General features: G+C 35.5%; 1 protein-coding gene across 2 annotated transcripts in view; it reads right to left on the bottom strand.

Annotated features, from left to right (window-relative positions):
• Window positions 1–19,741, bottom strand: part of thsd7ba (thrombospondin, type I, domain containing 7Ba) — a 149,478-nt gene that overhangs the window by 34,725 nt on the left and 95,012 nt on the right. For both annotated transcript variants that reach the window (XM_044131882.1, XM_044131883.1), the window contains exons 15-16: window positions 13,765–14,031; window positions 13,331–13,509 (exon numbers count right to left, since the gene is read on the bottom strand). In XM_044131882.1, coding sequence (XP_043987817.1) covers window positions 13,331–13,509; window positions 13,765–14,031 — 446 coding nt within the window. The remainder of the gene's footprint in view (window positions 1–13,330; window positions 13,510–13,764; window positions 14,032–19,741) is intronic.

The raw sequence follows: 19,741 nt of genomic DNA, 5'->3' as shown, positions 1-19,741 counted from the left end.
CACCTTCTCCAACTTTGTGAATTGTCATCAGGAGGAAATTCTTAGCGCTGACAATCACGCTCATGTACTCCTTAATGCACTAAAGGTAGAGAAATGTGAGCAGCACATACACTAGAATGATTGGCAGCGTTAAGGCCCTCCTCCTGGCTCTAATTGGTTGCTTTTAACCAAAGTTTATTTCTGCAGTTAGTACTAGGAACAATGTGAGAAGGCGGAAGAGCTGCATTTTTTTTGCCTCTGATTACCTGGTTAAACCTGTAATGACAGAATCAAAATTTCAATGTATAAAAATAATATTTGAATAAAAGTTTCAAATTGCAGCTTTAAACAGTGATGTAAATGGATGTTCTTAGCTGTTCTCTGCATAGCTCTTTCTCCCTCCACCTCTCCGTCTTTCTGTGGGAGAGCATTTTTCCCAACTCTGTATAAGAGTGCCTGTTTTGTGCTCAAGGATCAGAGATAAGAGTTCTGCATCACATGTCAAGCTGCAGGCTATTTCTCATTTCCAAACCCCCTCCTCTATTTGTACAGACCTTCATCTCAGCCAATGCAAGATTGTACACTCAGTTGCCAGTTCATTGCATTCTAGCTACTATTTGTTGTTTTGAATCTCCCTGTGCTCTTCCTAACCCTGCTCCTCGTTCTGCAACCACAAATAAGTGCTTCCCAGTGCCAAAGCATCTCTAAGACTAACTAACCTTGATAAAAAATACAATTTCTTATATTCACAGACATCATTGTCTGTGAATGTAAGACAATGATGTCTTATATTCATTGTTTAAACGTTTTCTGCCTGTTTTTCCTTGCATTTATAATAGGTGTGTGCTATCTGGTCATTTTTTATCTCGACAGGTGTGAAGTAGCTTAAAGGAGAGGATAAATATGTTTGTCACACCTACTCACAACATAAAGGTTTCTAAGCTGTGACGGTCCTACCAAGAAAATATGTCTGTTTGCCCATGTATATATTTTGTACGCAGGTTTTTTCTTTTTTTTTTCTTCACTATCTCAAAGAAGAGAAATGGGCAACAATTTGCATGCTCTCACACTTTCTGTTGGATTTAAATACAGTCTTTATTTATACTGTACATAAAAATTTAGGCTTGACTATTTAAGCTTATTCTGTTATACATTTGGGAGCTTGTAACTTATATACAATTTGCATACAGAAGGCTTGGATTGGACTATTTTAAAAGCCATAAATCTAGCTAATTCTCCCTTTTGTATGCACGTAAAGGCCACATGGTAACTGAAATGCACAGAGAGACAGCTATTATGGTAATAAAATACAAACACTGAGTGCAACATGATATTAAAGTCAGTGATGTCACTTTATGTTATTTTAATATTCACTCCTACGTGTAATGAAATGTTTTCTTATTAGCACATAATAGAAACAATTGATCTTTAAAGCTGAGACCATGTATACCTCAAAGCATTAGAGGCGCTGTAAAGCGTAAATATTCTGAAGAGCAAATGTCAGTATTATTCCAATTTGCATGTCTTATGCAAATTGGTATAAAGAAATATTTTATTAGCTAGCAAACAGAAGAAAAATGCAACATGCCTTCACTAGTGTCTGCCAATGCCAATCATGTCAGCTGTATTAAAGAAGACGTACAAAAATCCAAACAGAGAAGGTCAAGAAAAAATGTTGGACTGCTAAAACTTATAAATTGGAAAAAGAAATGATGATTGTCCTATTTTAAAGCAGCAGGAAAGAGCTGCTTCTTCCTCTGTAGGTTGTGAAATGCGGCATAATAGCAGCTGTCAATAGCACTTCTCGGTGCACATAGTAAAAGAAAAGTGATGCATATGGCTCACATGTTTGTCCTCTCTGTCACTCACTAAGTAATTAAGACAAAAAAAATAAGTTCATATATTGGATGTCACAGCATCTCATGACATAAAGTTTAGAACATCAATTTAGTTTTTTGTGCTTTTTACCATATAGTCAGATGTTTTATGCAAAGCAGGCATAACATAATCCTCAAAAAATGGGGAAAAAAGTATTAATATATTCAAAGTGAAGGAAAAAAATAGGCACATGATTCAGTGTTTTGCATGATGACTCATAGTTGCCTGTTGTCATAGTAACATGATAAGACATTAAAAAGTCTAAAATTACTGAATTTGATGTTAAACCTTAAGAAGTTTTAGACATTCTAGACATTCGCAGAATGAAAATGAATGTTTATTCTTTCCAGTTTTAGATTTATACAGAAATAAGTGAAAAAAACTATAATTGTGCTCTAAATCTAGGCTGTCTTTCTCCACTTATAAAATTTTGCATTATTGAGCTTTTTGTAGCTATTTAAATGCTTTTGGACATTATTTTTCTTTTCATGTGTTTACATCACACAGTCATGAAAGATTCTATATTATTATATATTATCTCTAAATCTGTAGTTTCCCTTTCATTTGCGGTAAAACAAGTTTATATCAGTATTATATTAAAAGTAGAATTTTTCAGAGTACCTTTAACAGATTGCCCTGAAGGAGTTCTATGATCTGCAAAAATTGTGAGAACCAATTTGCACTTGTAATTTTCTATATTTCAGATAGTCTATTGAAAGTGACCACTTCATTCACCCTGTCAGAGCAGGAAAATTGTTTTGTACTATGTCTTGGCAATCCTACCACTGAACTCAGAAGAGTCTGTCTCTCAGAAGTGAGTAATTTTAAAAGTTCTTGATGTTCTCGACTAATTAGCATCACAACATCAGAGCTCTCCACTTAGAATGTATACAATTTATTATAAAAGAGCTCTGACAGCACATAGTAATGACTTCAGGAACACGTTTAAGCCCTCATTACAGTAAAAACAAGAGAGTCGTCTAGCATCACGAAGCGCTTAATTTTCACCCATGCTCCTTTTAGAAAGTGTCAAGAGAAGGGATTTTAAAGAAAAATATAATGTTCTTCTAGACTGGATTCCCATCCAGAATGCAGTAAATACACCCATCAAGTTCAGCAGGTTTGATCAATATGCACCTATTTTTCTGTCACACTTAGTTGTGTTACCTTTAGAGCAAACACCAATAACTGAAGTTCCTGTCCTAATGAGGCTTTACTTGAAACACTAAGAGCAACATCTGTCAAAATGAATCTTGTCAAAGGACATTTTAATGAAAAGGTGATGATGGAGATTTTAAAAGACATGCTACCTTCAAAAGAACCAGTGAGAAAAGAAGTGCATTGACTGTTAAATATGTATTGAATCAAATGCAGTCTAAACAATCTGCATTCAGAACATTTGTCCCAAGTCTCATGTTTATGACAATTATCCCTGACACTGATCAAATGTATGTAATCTTCTGAATTCGAAGAAAGTTACAATAATATCTTTAAAATTATCGCACTAAGTTTTCTGGCATCGTTTTGGGGATTCTAACTAATGTAAAAGTAGAGAATTATGATCTGATTTAACCTCAAACAGTGAAGAAAAATGTGTATGCATCTTTTTATTCGTTCTATGAAAATATCTAGAACATAGTGTGGTAAGATATGAACTAAATAGATAGGGAAGATTGAAACTGTTAAAAAATAGGCCTTAGAAACATGACATAAAAACTGGTAAAGTTGCTTAAAGGTATCGATGAAGAAAAAGGATGGCTCCTCTTTGTGGCCATATGGCAGAATCATTTCATTTGTGAGCTATGTTGAAAATTATACACTGAGTATGTCCTTGGCTCAACACAAAATAATCTAAAAATTATATCTGTGCTAAGCAAATAACATAACAAGGACAAATTCCAAGTGTAAATTAATGGAATAGAAAACCAGGGACAAGGGAACAGCCGTTTCTTGTTGAGGATCTAATATAATGCTTGAAATGACGTGTACTGGTAAATGTTTTGAGTGTGTGTTGCTGCATTCATAAAACTGTTTTGCTTGTGAACATACCAATGTTTCCAACATTTTTACCCAATGTTGTCCTGCTTGGATCGCTGTAAAGCAAAAAAAAAAAAGAAAAAAGATTTGACTGCTTTTAGTGAATGTTTTATGTGATTTATCTTTCTGTGTGGTTATTTTCTGCGTACCCTGATGGTTCTATTGCTACCCGAGAGATATGCCAAAGACTTAAACATTAATAAGCTTATCTTTAACGGAGCTAATTACATTGGCCTGCTTCACAGAACTTTATTCCCCAAATAGTAACAGAATAAAGCTAAAAATGAGAAAGAATCATGTATTTATGTCTTGCATCCAGAAGGATGACACAAAGCAGAATATCATCTCATTAAACTGCATCATATGTGCGGTAAATCTTCTTCTTCTTCTTAAAAAAAAAAAAAAGAAAAATATGTTGGATTACCAAAAATCTATCTATATGGCCAAATGCATGACTCTTCAGGAATGTTTTCTTGTAATGGAAACTCTCCCAACAGCACCAACAGCCTCAATGCTCAATTGCCAGGCACACCGACAGCCCAGTGAAGGGAGACAAGACATCGAATCATAACATGAAAGCACCAAATGCTTAATTTGTTGATGCAGCGAGATTGACAGAGGACTGTTGACAACAGACATACAAACAGTAAGAAAATAATAAAACATGCAGGCACATCAGCAAAAACCCAAAGGTATCAACAGAAGTGTTAGTTTGTGAACAACTCTAATATTAGATCTGTCATTGCTTGGAGTCAGAGAATATTGTCAACAGCTGTGGAGGAATTTGCTGCTCACACATGATTATTGCCTCCATGGATCTGTGCTGAAGTGGCATGACAAGACAGGTAAATCTCAAGCTCAGTCAATAAAGATTTCTGAAGAGAGAAAAAAAACAAGCAGAGCAAAACGGATTTAACACATCAAGAAGTTTGTTGCCACCCACCATAGAAAGAGACATGCTGCGATTTGTGTTTACAACTTGAGACTTTTAGGAGAGACACTGTGTCAAAATAAATTATTTAAAGTCGTGAAAAAGGTAAGGCACCATATTACAGCTTGGGATCTTTTGTTATAGCAGGATCATTTTCAACAATATGTAAAATTATATCAACAGAAATAATCAATAAAAACAGAGCAATATACAATGTGGGTTTTTTATATGTATTTGTTAATAACATCAAGACCACAAACAAAAATAAACATGCAAACAAAAAAATATATTTCCTTTTTACTAGATTTTTAATACTGTAGGAATATTAATTATAATAATACAATCAATAAACATATTGATTGTATATATTTATTGATACAATCATATGATAACTGGTTCCTGGAGTTGATGGAGAGTCAGTGTAGGTGTTGTAAAATGGAATAGATGGGATGGAAGGAGAGTGAACTCCATGATGATGACGGGTGGCAAATGATCTGAAACCTTTATAAACAAGATTGTAGCAGATTGTGAGTCTGGTATAAATAATGCATTACATAAGATTCCAATGAAACACATTTAGGACTTCGGTGGAGACTAAAACTTCATGGGGTACTTAGGCTCAAAATTCTGCAGATTACATGAAGTTTAAATAAGCACATGGGACAATATCATTAGTGTGGGATTGAAAGAAGTAGCCTGCTGTGCTGGATGACACCCACCATATACCTGATTAATAAGTTATTGGTTTTAAAGAGGGTAAACTGCATTATATTTTTTTCTTAAACCACTGGGATGTTATGAATTGTACTTTAGTCCCATGATTGCATTGCAATTTTATTAACACAAATATCCGTGAAATCTTGAAGTGAACTGAAATGTTGCACAACACAGCTGTTAAATGTGAAATCATATAAGAAGGGAAGCAACTGGCAAAACTCTGTTTTACATATAAAGCATGATAACACCATAGAAAATTGTGTTTACAGATTTATACTACACGCGAATAAAAAAATCCAAAATACACAAAGACACAAAAATGACAAAACTCAGGTAACAAACAATGAATGTTGTAGGTTCCATCGAACCTGGAACCTAGGACAGTTCCAGGTATTAACAGAATTAAAAAATAACTATGTGACTGGCACAGAGGCTGCCAGACAGTGCAGACAGTTCCTTTGTATTATGTGGTATCTGCATCCACCATTGGATAGCTGAGCATTTGACAGGAAACTCGTGGGAGTTATGATGAAATTCAAATGTCTCCTGTAATTACAGTTCCAATTTGTGTGTTTCTCTGAGAGCTCAGCTTTGACATCTGTGAGTCTTCTATTACAATCTCTCAGGGCATCTTGTGTCTCCTGGCTGCTGATGGTGGGATTGTAAAAATAAGTGTGTGCGGCCTAATTTAAAGGCCAAATGTTTTGTGTGTCTAAATTATAAAAAAAATAAAATAAAAATTAAACCCTTTAAGGAAAGCATTACACTCTGAAAATCTGAATCTGAGAGGTGTTTTTTCAAAGCCATAAGGTCCTCTTTGTGGATGATCCTCGACATTCAACATGTTCTCACTTCAAATAAATAGGGGCTTTGCAGGATCATGGACCTTGCTCAGAAAATTGTGCATAGTATTAATGAACAAAGTAATTGATTTTGTAAAAGTGTGCACGCCCACTTGTCCATGCAAACTTTCCTCAATGCATCACAATCAGTTTAGAAACGAGTGTACTTGCTGGCTGTGGAGTGCTTTATAGTCTGTGTTCTACCAAAACCAAATGATAAAAACCAGCCAGCATGTTATCACCTGGCAAACAGCCTTGTAATCGGTGCGTATACATTTAAATCATCCATGTAATATAAAAAAAAAACAAAAAAAACATACCAATCATTGCTGTATATAGTGCAGTGGGAGAAGGCTGTATCAGCTAATATACACTCATGAGGTCAAATAGAACAGGATCAACTGTTATATGTGACATGTATATGTCAGATTTAAGCTATTTTAAAACTAGTAAATAATGGGTTGTTGTATGGGTGCGAAATGCAAACACAAATCAGTGAAACTGAGAATGATAAAGATTCCATTTCAGGGAGAGCTTTACCAAAGCAATAAAAACTAAAAGAGATGAATTGCAAATTCTCTGCTTTATTCCTTTAGATGGAATCAAATCTCAGAAAATATTGGTATTGGTATCAGATCTAAAAGTCTTAAACAGATATTGGGTGCAGGCCAGTGACGTGCGGTCAGGGGAGGCAGGTGAGGCAGTGCCTCACCAGCCATCATGGAAAGAAAGAAAATATATAATCATAAAGTAATTTAAATTGTTATATTCATCCGGTGGTTTGTACTAAAAAATATTTATTTTTCATGTAGCTTTACCAATTTCGATTTTTATTTGTTCAAAATCGCTGAATTTTCTTATTTTCCCATTCAAATGCTTGGAAGCGATGCCGGTGAGGCAGCAGCGAGCTCTGCCTCACCTTGGATTGCGCAACCCCTGGCTCTGCGCTGGCTGCTAAGCGGAGAGAGCATGTTGCTGTACGGCGTCAATAAAATGGTTTAAACAAATTTAATATGTGAACTTATTTCCAATAATTTAGCTTATGTATATAATGTACAGTGCTTTTGTCACCAACTGTGTTTGTGTAACGTGTTTCGTAATGAGCGATTATAAACAGAGAACAGGTTCGAGGTGAGGCAGGCAGTTCTCTTGCCTCATGGCAGGGGGCGCTCAAGATCCCAGACGTTCGTCTTGTTCACTCCTCAACTGCCGAGTAAGTGACAGCGAGCTAGGCTAAACGATTCGGGAAGCAAGTCAAGTGCAGCGATAGATTATAATAGAGATAGTGATTTTTTTCCTCTCGCTTATCCCGACTTTTGACATTTATTTTGTTTTGTTTTTTAAGGAAATGTGTGTTTTGTGAGCTACAGTTTGTATGTGTAAGGATGCAGAAGTGAAACATAACCTGTAAACTGCTGTCAATCTATGCATCTATTTGCAAATCTGATTCTGATGACGTCAGTGCCTCACCAGCTATGAACCTCACCGCACGTCACTGGTGCAGGCAATTATCTAGATGTCCTGGGTACCGTTAAATTGATCTTATTAAGGAAGTAAGACCTTAATTTGTAAAAAATGTTGCATAACAAAGTATCGTATTACAGTATGTATAAAGTAATTATATGCTAGAAGATGTGCTTGGCAGAATTACAAGAATCCCTAAAGTTTAGATGTTGACTTGAAACTTAGTAAGGAGTGCAGCTCTCAGTGGACATTTGACCTGTTTCAGAATGAGCAGTCCCAAAATATCCCAAAATGCATTTTGGATTACTTTGAGATACAAAGATGAAGTTTGTATTTCATAAAGTTGTGGACGAAATCAGGATCCTAGACAGAAAGACTCTGCACAGAAGGAAAAAAAAAATTTGTCCAATCCTCTAGATCAGGGTTGTCAAACTCCAGTCCTCAAGAGCCGGTCTGCTGCAACTTTTAGATGTGCCTCTGCTGCACCACACCTGAATAGAGTAATTAGGTCATTAGCAAGGCTCTGGAGAACTTGAAGTAATTAGGCTATTTCATTCCAGTGTTTTGTACCTGTGGCACATCTAAAAACTGCAGAACACCGGCCCTTCAGGACTGGAGTTTGACACCTGTGCTCTAGATGCTGCACTCTTCCTCATTGACCAGCAGCAGAGCTATGAAAGGCTTCATGGATATAAGTTTCACCACTTAAATGTGTTCAACATATTTATGTTCTAACTCAGAGTAAAATATGACATTGCTTACTTAAATCCTGGACCTAATTTCAGGTGGCATGAAAATTGGGCTTCCCATGTTCTTAGCCATTCATTTCTCACATGCATCCAAAATTAACCTGTATGCCAACTTCTTCCTACTGTTGAATATCGCTGTCAGTGCATTCTAAATACCACCACCACCAGCATGAATTTATCACCTTGGTGAAATATATTATCACTTTTCTGCAGTATAATTATCATATTATAACGTGATAGTGTTCAAAAACACTATCAAAAAAATCACATCTCTTCTCTGTGACAGCAACTCAGTGAGGTAATTAAGGTTATTTCCACACTTCATTACATAAAACTATTCAAAATATATACATATTTCTTTTGTTCAGCCAGGATTACCCAAATTATTTCTGTTTCCTAAATAGTACAGAGAATAGCAAAATTAAACAGTAGTAAGCAGAATAATGTGCATTTTTAAAAAAATTTGTATGTCTTATATTACTTGTCTCAAATTTATAATTGCAAGTTGAGACGGCCCAGATGATGACATCATCATAGATTAATTCACAATGTCTCTGTTAATTAGAAGCAGAAGTGACAACCTATTTTAAGGCAACATGTCAAACACATTTCTTCTTAGTGTGACATCATGAAAAAATAAAACTGACATGATATTACGAAAAGAAGTCTGCAAAAATGTAGCTCATGACTGGACATGATTTCCAAATGTTGAAAAATGCCACGTTCATCTGCCATCACACTATAAAGGAATGAGAGGGAATGAGAGCGATTACAGAGGTGTTTTTGTATTAAATGTGCATTTAAGACTACAAGCAAAACACCCAGTGAATGTGATGGTTAAAGCTGGTAGGTAAAAATTAATATCCGAGAGTCCTATACTGACATAAGCTAAGGCGACTGGAAAAACAAAAAGTCCTAATTTTAAAAGCCACGCAAAAAAAAGACAGTTTACTGTTTTCTTTTGCAGTCTGGGGGGAAATGTTTTTCTTTTGAAGCAATATCTTGTGGTTTGAAGAAACAGAAATTGTATTTTAATATGATGACCATCATTACACTGGAGGAAAAAGGGGAGACACATGAGCATGAAATCCAAATTGTGAAGTAAAAAAAAGCAATATGATGTGAGGTTAATTTGTTGCAGGTGGGCTGATGCACTTCATACAAAAAATAACATTCAACTAAAATCTTGAAGTAGCATCTAAAGACATCAGATAGGACGTTAAAGCGTGGGCACAAATGGATGTTTTCAATAAACAAGTAGCCTAAGCGACCAGGGAAATCAGTTACAAAGTGGCTTAAGGACAACAAGGTCAACGTTTTAGAGAGGCCGTCATAAAACACTCAGGGCAGAACTGAAAAGGTGAAACTTGTGAAAGAATATCCAAAATGTTTGACCAAAATCATTTTGTTTAAAAGGGCAGTTTTAGAAAATAGAAAAGAATTATATGAACATTCTGAAATTTAAAAAAGTAAATAAAAATCTTAATATTGTGTCATTTGCTAAATAGAAATAGTTTTTCCTAATTAAACTGAAACAAAGAGAAACAAATATGTGACTGTATTTAAAACAGTTAAGAAGAGGTTAAATCTCTCTATCTCTGTCTTTTTTTACAAGGAAATCTTACCAAATTATTATTTTTTTCAACAAAAAACCTAATGTAATGTTTTGCCTGCGGTAGACAGCTTTTCTCTGCCAAAGAAAGTTTTCCTGGTTTCTAAGATAACAGCAATGTTGCCAAAGAATTATGTCTGAACTTCAGAAAGCAAAACAACTTTAACAGGTGAGTTAGTAAAATTAGGAACATGACATTTCAGTAACCTTCACAAATACAGCTAACTAAAATATGCAGATTTGGGGGATAAAGGTAGCTTGTGTATTTAGTATTATTCTACTAAAGTTAGCCTTTCAATTATTTTTCTCTTCATTTGTCAAAGAAAACCTGAGGGGTCGTTTCACATAGATGAATTATTCATGTGGATTAACTTACCATTTGTCTGATTTTTACTCCTGGAAAGAAAAAAAAAGACTGCTTCATAGAAATCACATTTAAACTAAATGCCTGTATCCCACATTGACACTGCAACCATTTTTGCTTATTTTTTCTATATGGCCCTTCGTCTTTCCAACTCTTATCTTTCTCCTAATCTTTCTTGCTCACTCAACCATTAGACGAGAGGATGACTTGTGGTGCTCTGTAAATTTCATCTCTGTCAAGCCAATCACTTCTGGCTACGGCTCAAGGGGGAACATCTGCTGGTGGGAGGGAATCTAGTCTTTGTCCGATGGCTGCTTCTCAGTCAGCAAAAGCAGAACAACAGTCTGTGAAAGACGAAGGCAACCGTTTGTGATAGAAATATTAACAATCACTCCAAAACCATAAGAGGGGCAGACTGTAGACACTAAATGTAGGTTTGAAGTCTGAGCAAATTTATTGATATTTCAATCAAGCTGCTTTCTCTTGCACCCTGTTGGGCTGCTTGAGGGAGTTTATTGCTTAAGGTACCAGAATGAACAAATAACCTTACAGATCTATGCTTAGTGCATTAGTGTAAAGGTTGTGCTGTCTTTCCACCCACGTCTCAGGGAGATGTGCTTAACTCCAAATAGCCAATTTGGTAATGTTAACAACATGCTGCACTCCACCCTCAGGATAACGCTGCGATCTCAAGGGCAACAAAGAGCTCCTATTTCAGGAGGAGGGGTTATTACAGGGCATTAAAACAGGGCCCACACAGAGATTGTTAGTGGGCACTTAACCATCTGTACACAACTCTCCACTGGAACGCGTCTGAATATTTTTCACAAAGCCACGCCTCATCTCCATATTGACCTCCACGAATGGTAATGTCCTTTTCCAGTCCATCCAAGCATACAGGCAGCATTCATAAAACCCTTCCTCGCTTTAAACCAGGACCCCCATGAGAGAAGTGCTGTTGCGGAGTATTCTGAAATGCAGAGAAAACCTGACTGTGGAATATCAACACCTCCCATTTGTCCACTTCTCTCCTCACTCTCTGCCTTTTCTCCATTCTCATGTCACAGGAAGGGCATGTCCTGCAAGGCCAATGATTTAGTCTGACTGAAGACTCCAGGAAATGAACAGGTCACCCAGGAGTCCCACTGTCTGACGGGCAATAAAGCTCGTCATTGAAGTGTGAGCAGAATGCAACAAGTTCACCGAGATAGCATTTAGATTCAAAACAAAGAGGATGAAGAAATATATTCAAAGAACATACCGCAAATATGTTATGAATTTAGATGGGAACTGACGTATATGCCATATTAATGTACCCGGTAAGATAACGTTATGCATGTCTTTGTAAAATATGATGTGCGGACAATTTTAGCATTAAGTAGGCTTACTGTCTGTCCTGTCTGGATTCTGCTGTATGGATTTTAAGAACTTATGTTGATAGAGAGAAATCAAAAATTATATATATTTTACTATATGTAAGCTAAAATCTTTAGTTTTACTTAGCTTTAAGAAAAAGTAAGAAGCATTTTTCAAGTGATTTGCAAAATAACCTTTTCACACTTAATCTTATTACATCAATAAAAAAAGTAACAAAGTAATGTATAATTGAAAAGTGGAGTGAAAAGGTTGTGTATGAAAATAAAAATCTAAATAGAGGAGCATGCATTTCTATTCAGCTTTCTTTACTCTGACATCCTTAACCAAAATCCTGAGAATCCAACTATTCTGAAAAAGGCCTAAGAGGTTGGTTAGAATTTATAACATAAAAATGTAACATCCTGAATGCTGAGTAACACACCAGAAAGGCCAGGAATAACGTTCTGATGATAGTTAAAGCAGGGTTTTATAAGTAAAACAATTTCCAAAATTAGGAAAATCTCACTGAAATGTTCAACCAATCATCTGAAAAGGGGTAAAACACAACAGGAAAACCTCATCCTCCACTTAGACTGACAGACAGACCAATAAGCTGTGAAGCAGGTTGCCCTTAATGGAAGCATGGAAATAAAATAAATCATTGTTGAATGAAATCCACAAATAGACCCACTTACTAACAGGAAACATTTTCAAGGAGGTACTCTGAATTGAGCCTTTTAGCCTATTTGTAAAAGGCCATATTTGACCTAAAACCAGCACAACATCCTGTAGAGATGTTTTTGTTCATCAGTGATAGTTAATAGGAGATGCAGAGCTTATCACAGGTCAATTGAAGAAAAAGATGAAGGGCGCAGAAGTCTTAAGAAAGAGGTTTCTTCCAGCAGCACAATGCACACATACACAGGTTTGTATGGTTTCTTTACCAGTAAGAAACCATACACACAACCAGAGCGACACTAAAACTGGTTTAGATCAGGTGTTAGAATGGTTCACTCAAAGTGTAGAATCCAAAAGAAAAAAACAAAAAATCTATCTTAACAGATAATATTTCAATCTGAAAGCAGACAAGCTGTTTTGTAAAGTGAAAGGCGATTTTTCATTTGTCAATGGCAAGTGAGGATGGAAGCTGAACAAATGAATGGCACACTTTTTAGGTTAATATTTAGAAAAACGTCATGGATTCCTTTCACAGCACCATTATGTGGTGCCTAGTTTTGGTCTATCACTTTAATAATCTCAGTGGAATACGCAAAGGTTTTCTCAAGGAATGTTTTAAAACAAAGACATTCAAGAACAATTGCCATAATGAATAATTGTTGCCTTGATTGTTTTATTTTTATAAAAATAATGTGTTTTATAAAAGCACAAAGCCATCTTTACCTGGTTCTTCAAATCCAGCTTGGGGCAGGGACGTCCCCCATTAAAGGCTTTTTCCCTGAGCCACTTAGACCTAATTTTCAGCCCGCTGCCACAGGAGGAACTGCATGCCGACCAAGAAGACCAATCGCTGAGCTTACAGTCCAGGGGGCAAGGAATGTGACAAACCTCCACAATGTAGCCTATAATTGAACAAAAAAATTCAGCCTGATTCAGAATAAGAAGGAGCAATCAAATCCATATTTTTCCAGGCTCATGGTTGCAAAGAAGACTCAAATTTCCTCCACAAGTAACAACTTCAGCCTATTGTTTGCCTAAAAATTGCACTGGTAGAACTAGCGGGTCTTGAAACAGTCAGATTTCATCTGGAAAAGAAGAGAAGTTGGAAACCCTCTATGAAGATCATAAATCAGATAATTTTTGAAATTCAATTATACCTGAGTCTGTGCAGAGCTTGGGGTTAACCAGATGTCCCCGCTGGTCAATGCAGGCCACAGCTCTGTAGCGGAGACCTTGGCCACACTCTTTTACCTCTCGGTGCCTCATCCAACCGTGCAGCGACTCGAAAACTGGAGGATTTGGAAGGATGCATGCAGACCAATTCCCAAATGGCTGAGACAAAAACTCATTACAGGGACAAGTCTGGTTCTCTTCCAGCGGGTACATATCTTCATTCAGGCAACGCTCCTTCTTTTTGCTGCGGCCTAAGCAGAAAATAGAGAAAACAATGAAAAGTTGTGGCAACAGAAGCAAGATTCAAGTTTTAATGAAGTTTGAAGAAAACTCTGTCCCTTGTACGAAAAGGGTATAAACTACTGAATACATAAACAGTTTATTTTCTGAGTTTGCATTCACTGGTAGAGAGCTAACAAACACTGATTTTCAATTGGGCAAAACAATGGTGAAATTGAGATTAAATATTTATAACAATTTGAACTACACCAACTTGTTGCTAATTTATTCATAGCCATGCATTCTTAATATTACAATGTGGGCAGGTGGAGAGACTAGAATACACATTAGCAAATTATTGAGGGTAAAATGTTTGTTTAAATTAATGCCACTGTGGGAAATATCTCTACAAATAAACAGCTTCTACTTATTTAATATGTCCACAGAAGCCACCTGTATTTAATTCTGACTCAGCTAATATAATCACTGTGGTGAGACTCACTGGTTCGAGTTCTGCAGCAGACTTTGCAAGAATGTGGAATACTTTGAATATACAGCTACTTCACATTCTCAAACTTCTCAAAAATGTAAACCGCATCTGAAACTCGCAAATCCATCAAAATGTCCCAGGAGCATAAAGTGTGTTTCTTATATTCATGTCGCTTAGAAATTTGCATAATGCATTTTAAGGAAGCAGTGTTACATGAGCATCTTAAACTAAACATTCACTAAGATTTGTTTGAATGAGTTTGTTTGAATAAAACTGCATGCTAGCTGTCAAATGACCATCAAGTCATCTGAAAGATTAAATTTTTTCTGTAGCAGATGTTGGAGTATGAATGTTGCTTAATTTAATTGAAGTTCTTTCAGTTTCTTGATTCACAAAAGCAAATGGTGGCAGGAAAAATGTTTGTCAGTTTATTCAACGATCAACTTTATTGCAGCTCCTATCAACCGAAATGTTATTTTTTTCAGCAGAAGTAGAATAAATTAATTCCAAATCAGTTTAGTGCATTGTAATTATGTGAAACAAAGTACACTTCCTTTCTGTTAGATCCCTAAATAACCTGAGGGAATAACTGGTGTTGTTCGAAAGCATATAAAATTTTAATTTTCAATTTATGCTCAAAACCCCAAAGGCAAGCACATATTTGTTTTCTTTATATTGCTACACCACAGAGAACTGGACCCACGGGAATCTAAAGAATTACTTGTCTAGTTGCATTTTGTTTGTAGCTAAAAATTTATATAATCAACAATGGAAATAAACAACAAATTTCATGTTTCACAATGATAAACAATAAATACAACACAAAAAATTTGTTTTTTTTCTTCTAGTTGTTTTCAGCTTTTATTTCTCTTTGTTGTTCACCTCTTTTCCCCAAGTTGTCTGATCAGTAATAATCAGAGACACATAATCCAGTGAAACGTTTGACTACATAGATTCATAGATTCTTGAAAAAGAGTCATTTGTCTACATTTGTTAAGAATTGGCTCTATATTCAATTCAATTAACTGAATTGAACTGAATATCTTTGGGAAGGCTTAAATTTAAAGGATAAATTGAACTTTATCAGTATTTTGCAGTCTTCAGATTTTTTGAGAAACATGTTTTCTTTAGATGCAAGTCTTAATCATCAAAGATTATAGAACTGAACACTTAGAATGTATCAGTCTGTGTTATTTATCTGCAAAGCTTTTTTAATATCAGCATATATATAATAGATTGATTTCAAAAGTAATTACCAAAAGTCCTTTGCGATAAAACAAAAATAACTGCATGAATAATTTGTTTCTTCATATGTCTCCACTATAAATATGTGTTTAATTAAAATATATATCAATTGAAAAAAAAACATTATTCTGAGATTATCATGCATTAATGTTTGCAAGTGTAATTTGAAAACATATGTCAACATTTTTAATGCATCTTGGACAACCAGCAATTTTCTGTAGCCTTTTAATTTACTTAGCCATGAATTTTAAAGGAGATGATTATAGAGCATCCTGAAAATAGCTGTCAGCAATGTCAGGGCAAAGTGTTGTTTGGTTAAAGAATTATCAATAGCGCAATTATCTCAATGCCTGCAGGAAGAGGTTCTGACTTTCTTTTTCTCCCTGTCCAGGTCTTTGGGACTCAATACTCTTTATGCCTCTCATGTTTTCCTGCTTCTACACAAACACATTAATTTGATGGCTCATTATCAAAGGTCTGCTGAACTGAATAACCTACTGAGGGGATATTTAAACCATTTAACTCTTTCAAAAAAGAAAAAAACATGTCTCAGGATTTACAACAAACTAAATGAAGGAATTAACAAACTCATTCTCAGTTACTACTGAAACTGAAAACACTTGAATTGTATACTAGCCTCAACAACATAATTTGACTCCACCAGACTTCAGTTTGAAAGGTTTCTCTTCTGTCATGAAACATATACAGTGAATGTTAAACGTCAACATGCATCTTTTATAATAGTCTTTGTGATAAATGACTCCAGCCATGTTCAAATGATTACAGAAACATGTAGGCAAACTAAAAGAATCAAATAGAGCAACACTGTCATAAATGATCAAAATGATCCCATTGTGTGAAGATATAATACAGAAAAAGCTTGATGTGGCTCTGTGCCACATCCACAGCACTGTGGTATGAGAGCACAGTGAAACAGCTACAAAACTCCCTTTAGATAATTGACTAAAAGACAAGCAGGTTACCAAGACCAAATAAATTGGTGAATAATTGTCAAGGCAAGATGTGGGATGATGATTGATTCCAAGCAAAGGAAACTGTGTGCTGAAAATGAACAAAAAGATGAATCATGAAAGGAATTAGTTTAACTGGGTAAACACATCTGCAACCAGCTTGGTGCAGCTTTTTTTGTTTGTTTGTTTTATACATTTCCTTCTCACGGTTTGTTTTCCATTTAAACTGTGCATGTGGAGATTGTGGCTCAGTGTGTAGTGTAGTTGTCCTGCTATTGGAACATTGTGGGTTTGATTTCAGCTTTCTCTCATTTCTTGTTAATGTGTCACTGGGCAAGGTACTTAACCTTAAGCTGTCTGAAGTGCTTTGAGTGGTCAGAATAACTAGTAAAGTGGTGCATAAATTCAGTCCATTTACAATATTAAAGATGACCAAAGTTATGAAATAACATATTGGGATCTCACTTTTTTTACGTCATGTTTCTCAGGATTGATTACTTTTTTTTTAATATCCCCTTTAAATGCTCTGGCAAAGACATAGACATAGTGACATTAAAATGTTGCATAAAATCTTCATTCCAAACAATTTTTGATACAATTAAATTTCCTTACATGTTCTTCACCTGCATGCTCTGACTAGTGTCCTACAGAACAAAATACACATAAATACACACAAATGACAGACATGCTGGTTTATATTTATGAATATTCTTCATTCAGTGACACACAAAGGCTGTAGGGCAATGTTTAAAAAAACTCGGCTGTCATCTTCTCTTCATGTCCTTGTCAATATTAAGCAAAGAATTGATTTGATGAAAGGACAACACTCTTGACAGGATTTCAAGATACTGCATAGAAAGTAACAAAATCCTGCAACTGGCTCAATTTGATATTGAAAAGCAAAAATATTTTTGCCATACAGGCATTTATTCAACATACAGTAATGCTACGTTGTTAAATAGATTTCTCAAAATATGAAACCCAAAAAATTCAGAGGAGAAAGACATGAATAAAAGGTCATTGGCATTTGTCCTTATTTTAGATACAAATATTAAAATAATGACAATAAAAAGCATTACATATTTTTTTGGTTTAATTTCAATAAGATTTGAAAAGAGAAATAATTTTTCCAGCTGTAGCGTCTCTTTGGATCCCATTAAAATCTAGAATCAGACTTAGAATTCTCTATCTTAGTCACAAGACATTCAATAACCAAGAGCATTGGGCTCTAAACAAACTGATCAAATAAATGTAATGTTTGCAGATGAGCTTTGAGGCAAATCTCATCTGCCTTCAGATTAGACTTGTTGTGAATATATACTGAATACTGAAACTATATACTGAAATGAACTGTTATTGTCATAGGCAACACCTAACTGAATAAAAAGAATATCACATACCCATTAAAAAACCAAATAGTAAGCGCTTTAATGATTTAAAATTCCTTAAGAATATACTAATTACAACATAACAGTCACAATCAAAGTAACTACTTTGTGTACTGTAAAACAAACTTCATATTTGCAATTTCTTGGCCTGCTCCAGATGGAAAGAGCAGACAGAGTAGTAAAAATATGAAACAGTGAAAGAAGTGAACTCTTGCTCCTCTCATGCAGCCATATTTGTCTCATGGAACCAGGGTGTTGTCATCCTCTTGAGTTCGCAGCCGCTGAGCTGCCCATCTGTTTCCGAAGTGGTTCTGATTGCAAACATTCCTCCCAGAGTGAGAATACGCTGCTGTCACACCGCAATCCACTAACAATCTGTTCAATCTACACCACTGCTGGTGGCTGATTGAAAAGTACCAATGCGACATTACTTAACTTCGACAAGGACATCGATGGTGACTGTGTTACTTCAGGCATCACAGTCAGCGTTTGAAATCAGCAATTCTCAGTTCATTCTGAAACTATGTGTATCATTTCTGACTTAAATTACTCAGGTGTATTCAACTAATGCACAACTTGCACCTGGAAATATGCAGTCATATTCAATAAAAAATGTTAACGGAAACATGGCTTATGAGTCACAATGAAAGAGGAATGATGAATACTTCATAATTTTTTTTTTATTTTTTTTATTTTAATCTTTTCTTCTATAACATAAAAGCTTGTTCACCCCTATTATGGCAAAATTTATTCAGTGTAATTATATAAGCATATCAATGTCAATTAAAGATTAGATTTAACCCATTTCGTATTTAACACGCAGTAAAACACTCCCCAGCTCTGCTACTAATGAGCATATATGCACTACATAATGGCAAATCCATCGTACATACAGTATATTAATATATCACCACCTACAGGCAGCCATACATCCATGTAATTTGCATATCTTTAGGCTTGGTGGAATCGGAGCTCCATAAAGCATCAACATGCAAATTCCACAAGGAAACCAGCAGGTCAGAAAATGACTGCGCTACTCTACCAGACCCGAATAGAGCTAGTGTCTGACAGAGAAAGGCATATACTTCTATTCATGCCAAATGTAATTTGTGGTTTTTAATTCCCCAAAGCCTAAACTCTGAGGCATAGCTTCAAAACCGTAAGGTACAAAGTCATTTAGGTGTTCTTTAAGACGTGGGAGAGCAGGCAGGTGGATGTGTCAGAGGTTGACAAAACACAGAGCAGGGGCGGCTGCTCATTTTATGTTTTTTCTTCTTCTTTCAGTCCAGGGCAGTATGTTAAACAAACTGTGGTTATAAGGAATATGACATAGAGAACTTTTTTTTTTCCAGTTGTTAAGCAGAATAGTTGTAAACAGCACACAAAGCAAACATCTACAAGTGTGGTGGATTAAAGATCCACAGATTTAAAACTGTTATATCACAAATAATCTGTAGGTTCAGAATGTTTATACTAAATTGATAATATTAATAATGCTATAAACATCCATTAACATATTCTGAATTATTTAAATATGTACTTACCACAAAACTGCCTAATATCTTCCAGCAGAGCATAACTTCTAATACAGCCAGTGTTTTTATAAGCAGCATTAAACAAAGTGCCCTTTTTGATCATTTTTTTCCAC

This window comes from Gambusia affinis, linkage group LG11, assembly GCF_019740435.1.
Source record: "Gambusia affinis linkage group LG11, SWU_Gaff_1.0, whole genome shotgun sequence".
Taxonomy (NCBI): domain Eukaryota; kingdom Metazoa; phylum Chordata; class Actinopteri; order Cyprinodontiformes; family Poeciliidae; genus Gambusia; species Gambusia affinis.
The sequence above is the reverse complement of the archived record's forward strand: the minus strand, read 5'-3'. Positions and strand labels throughout refer to the sequence as shown.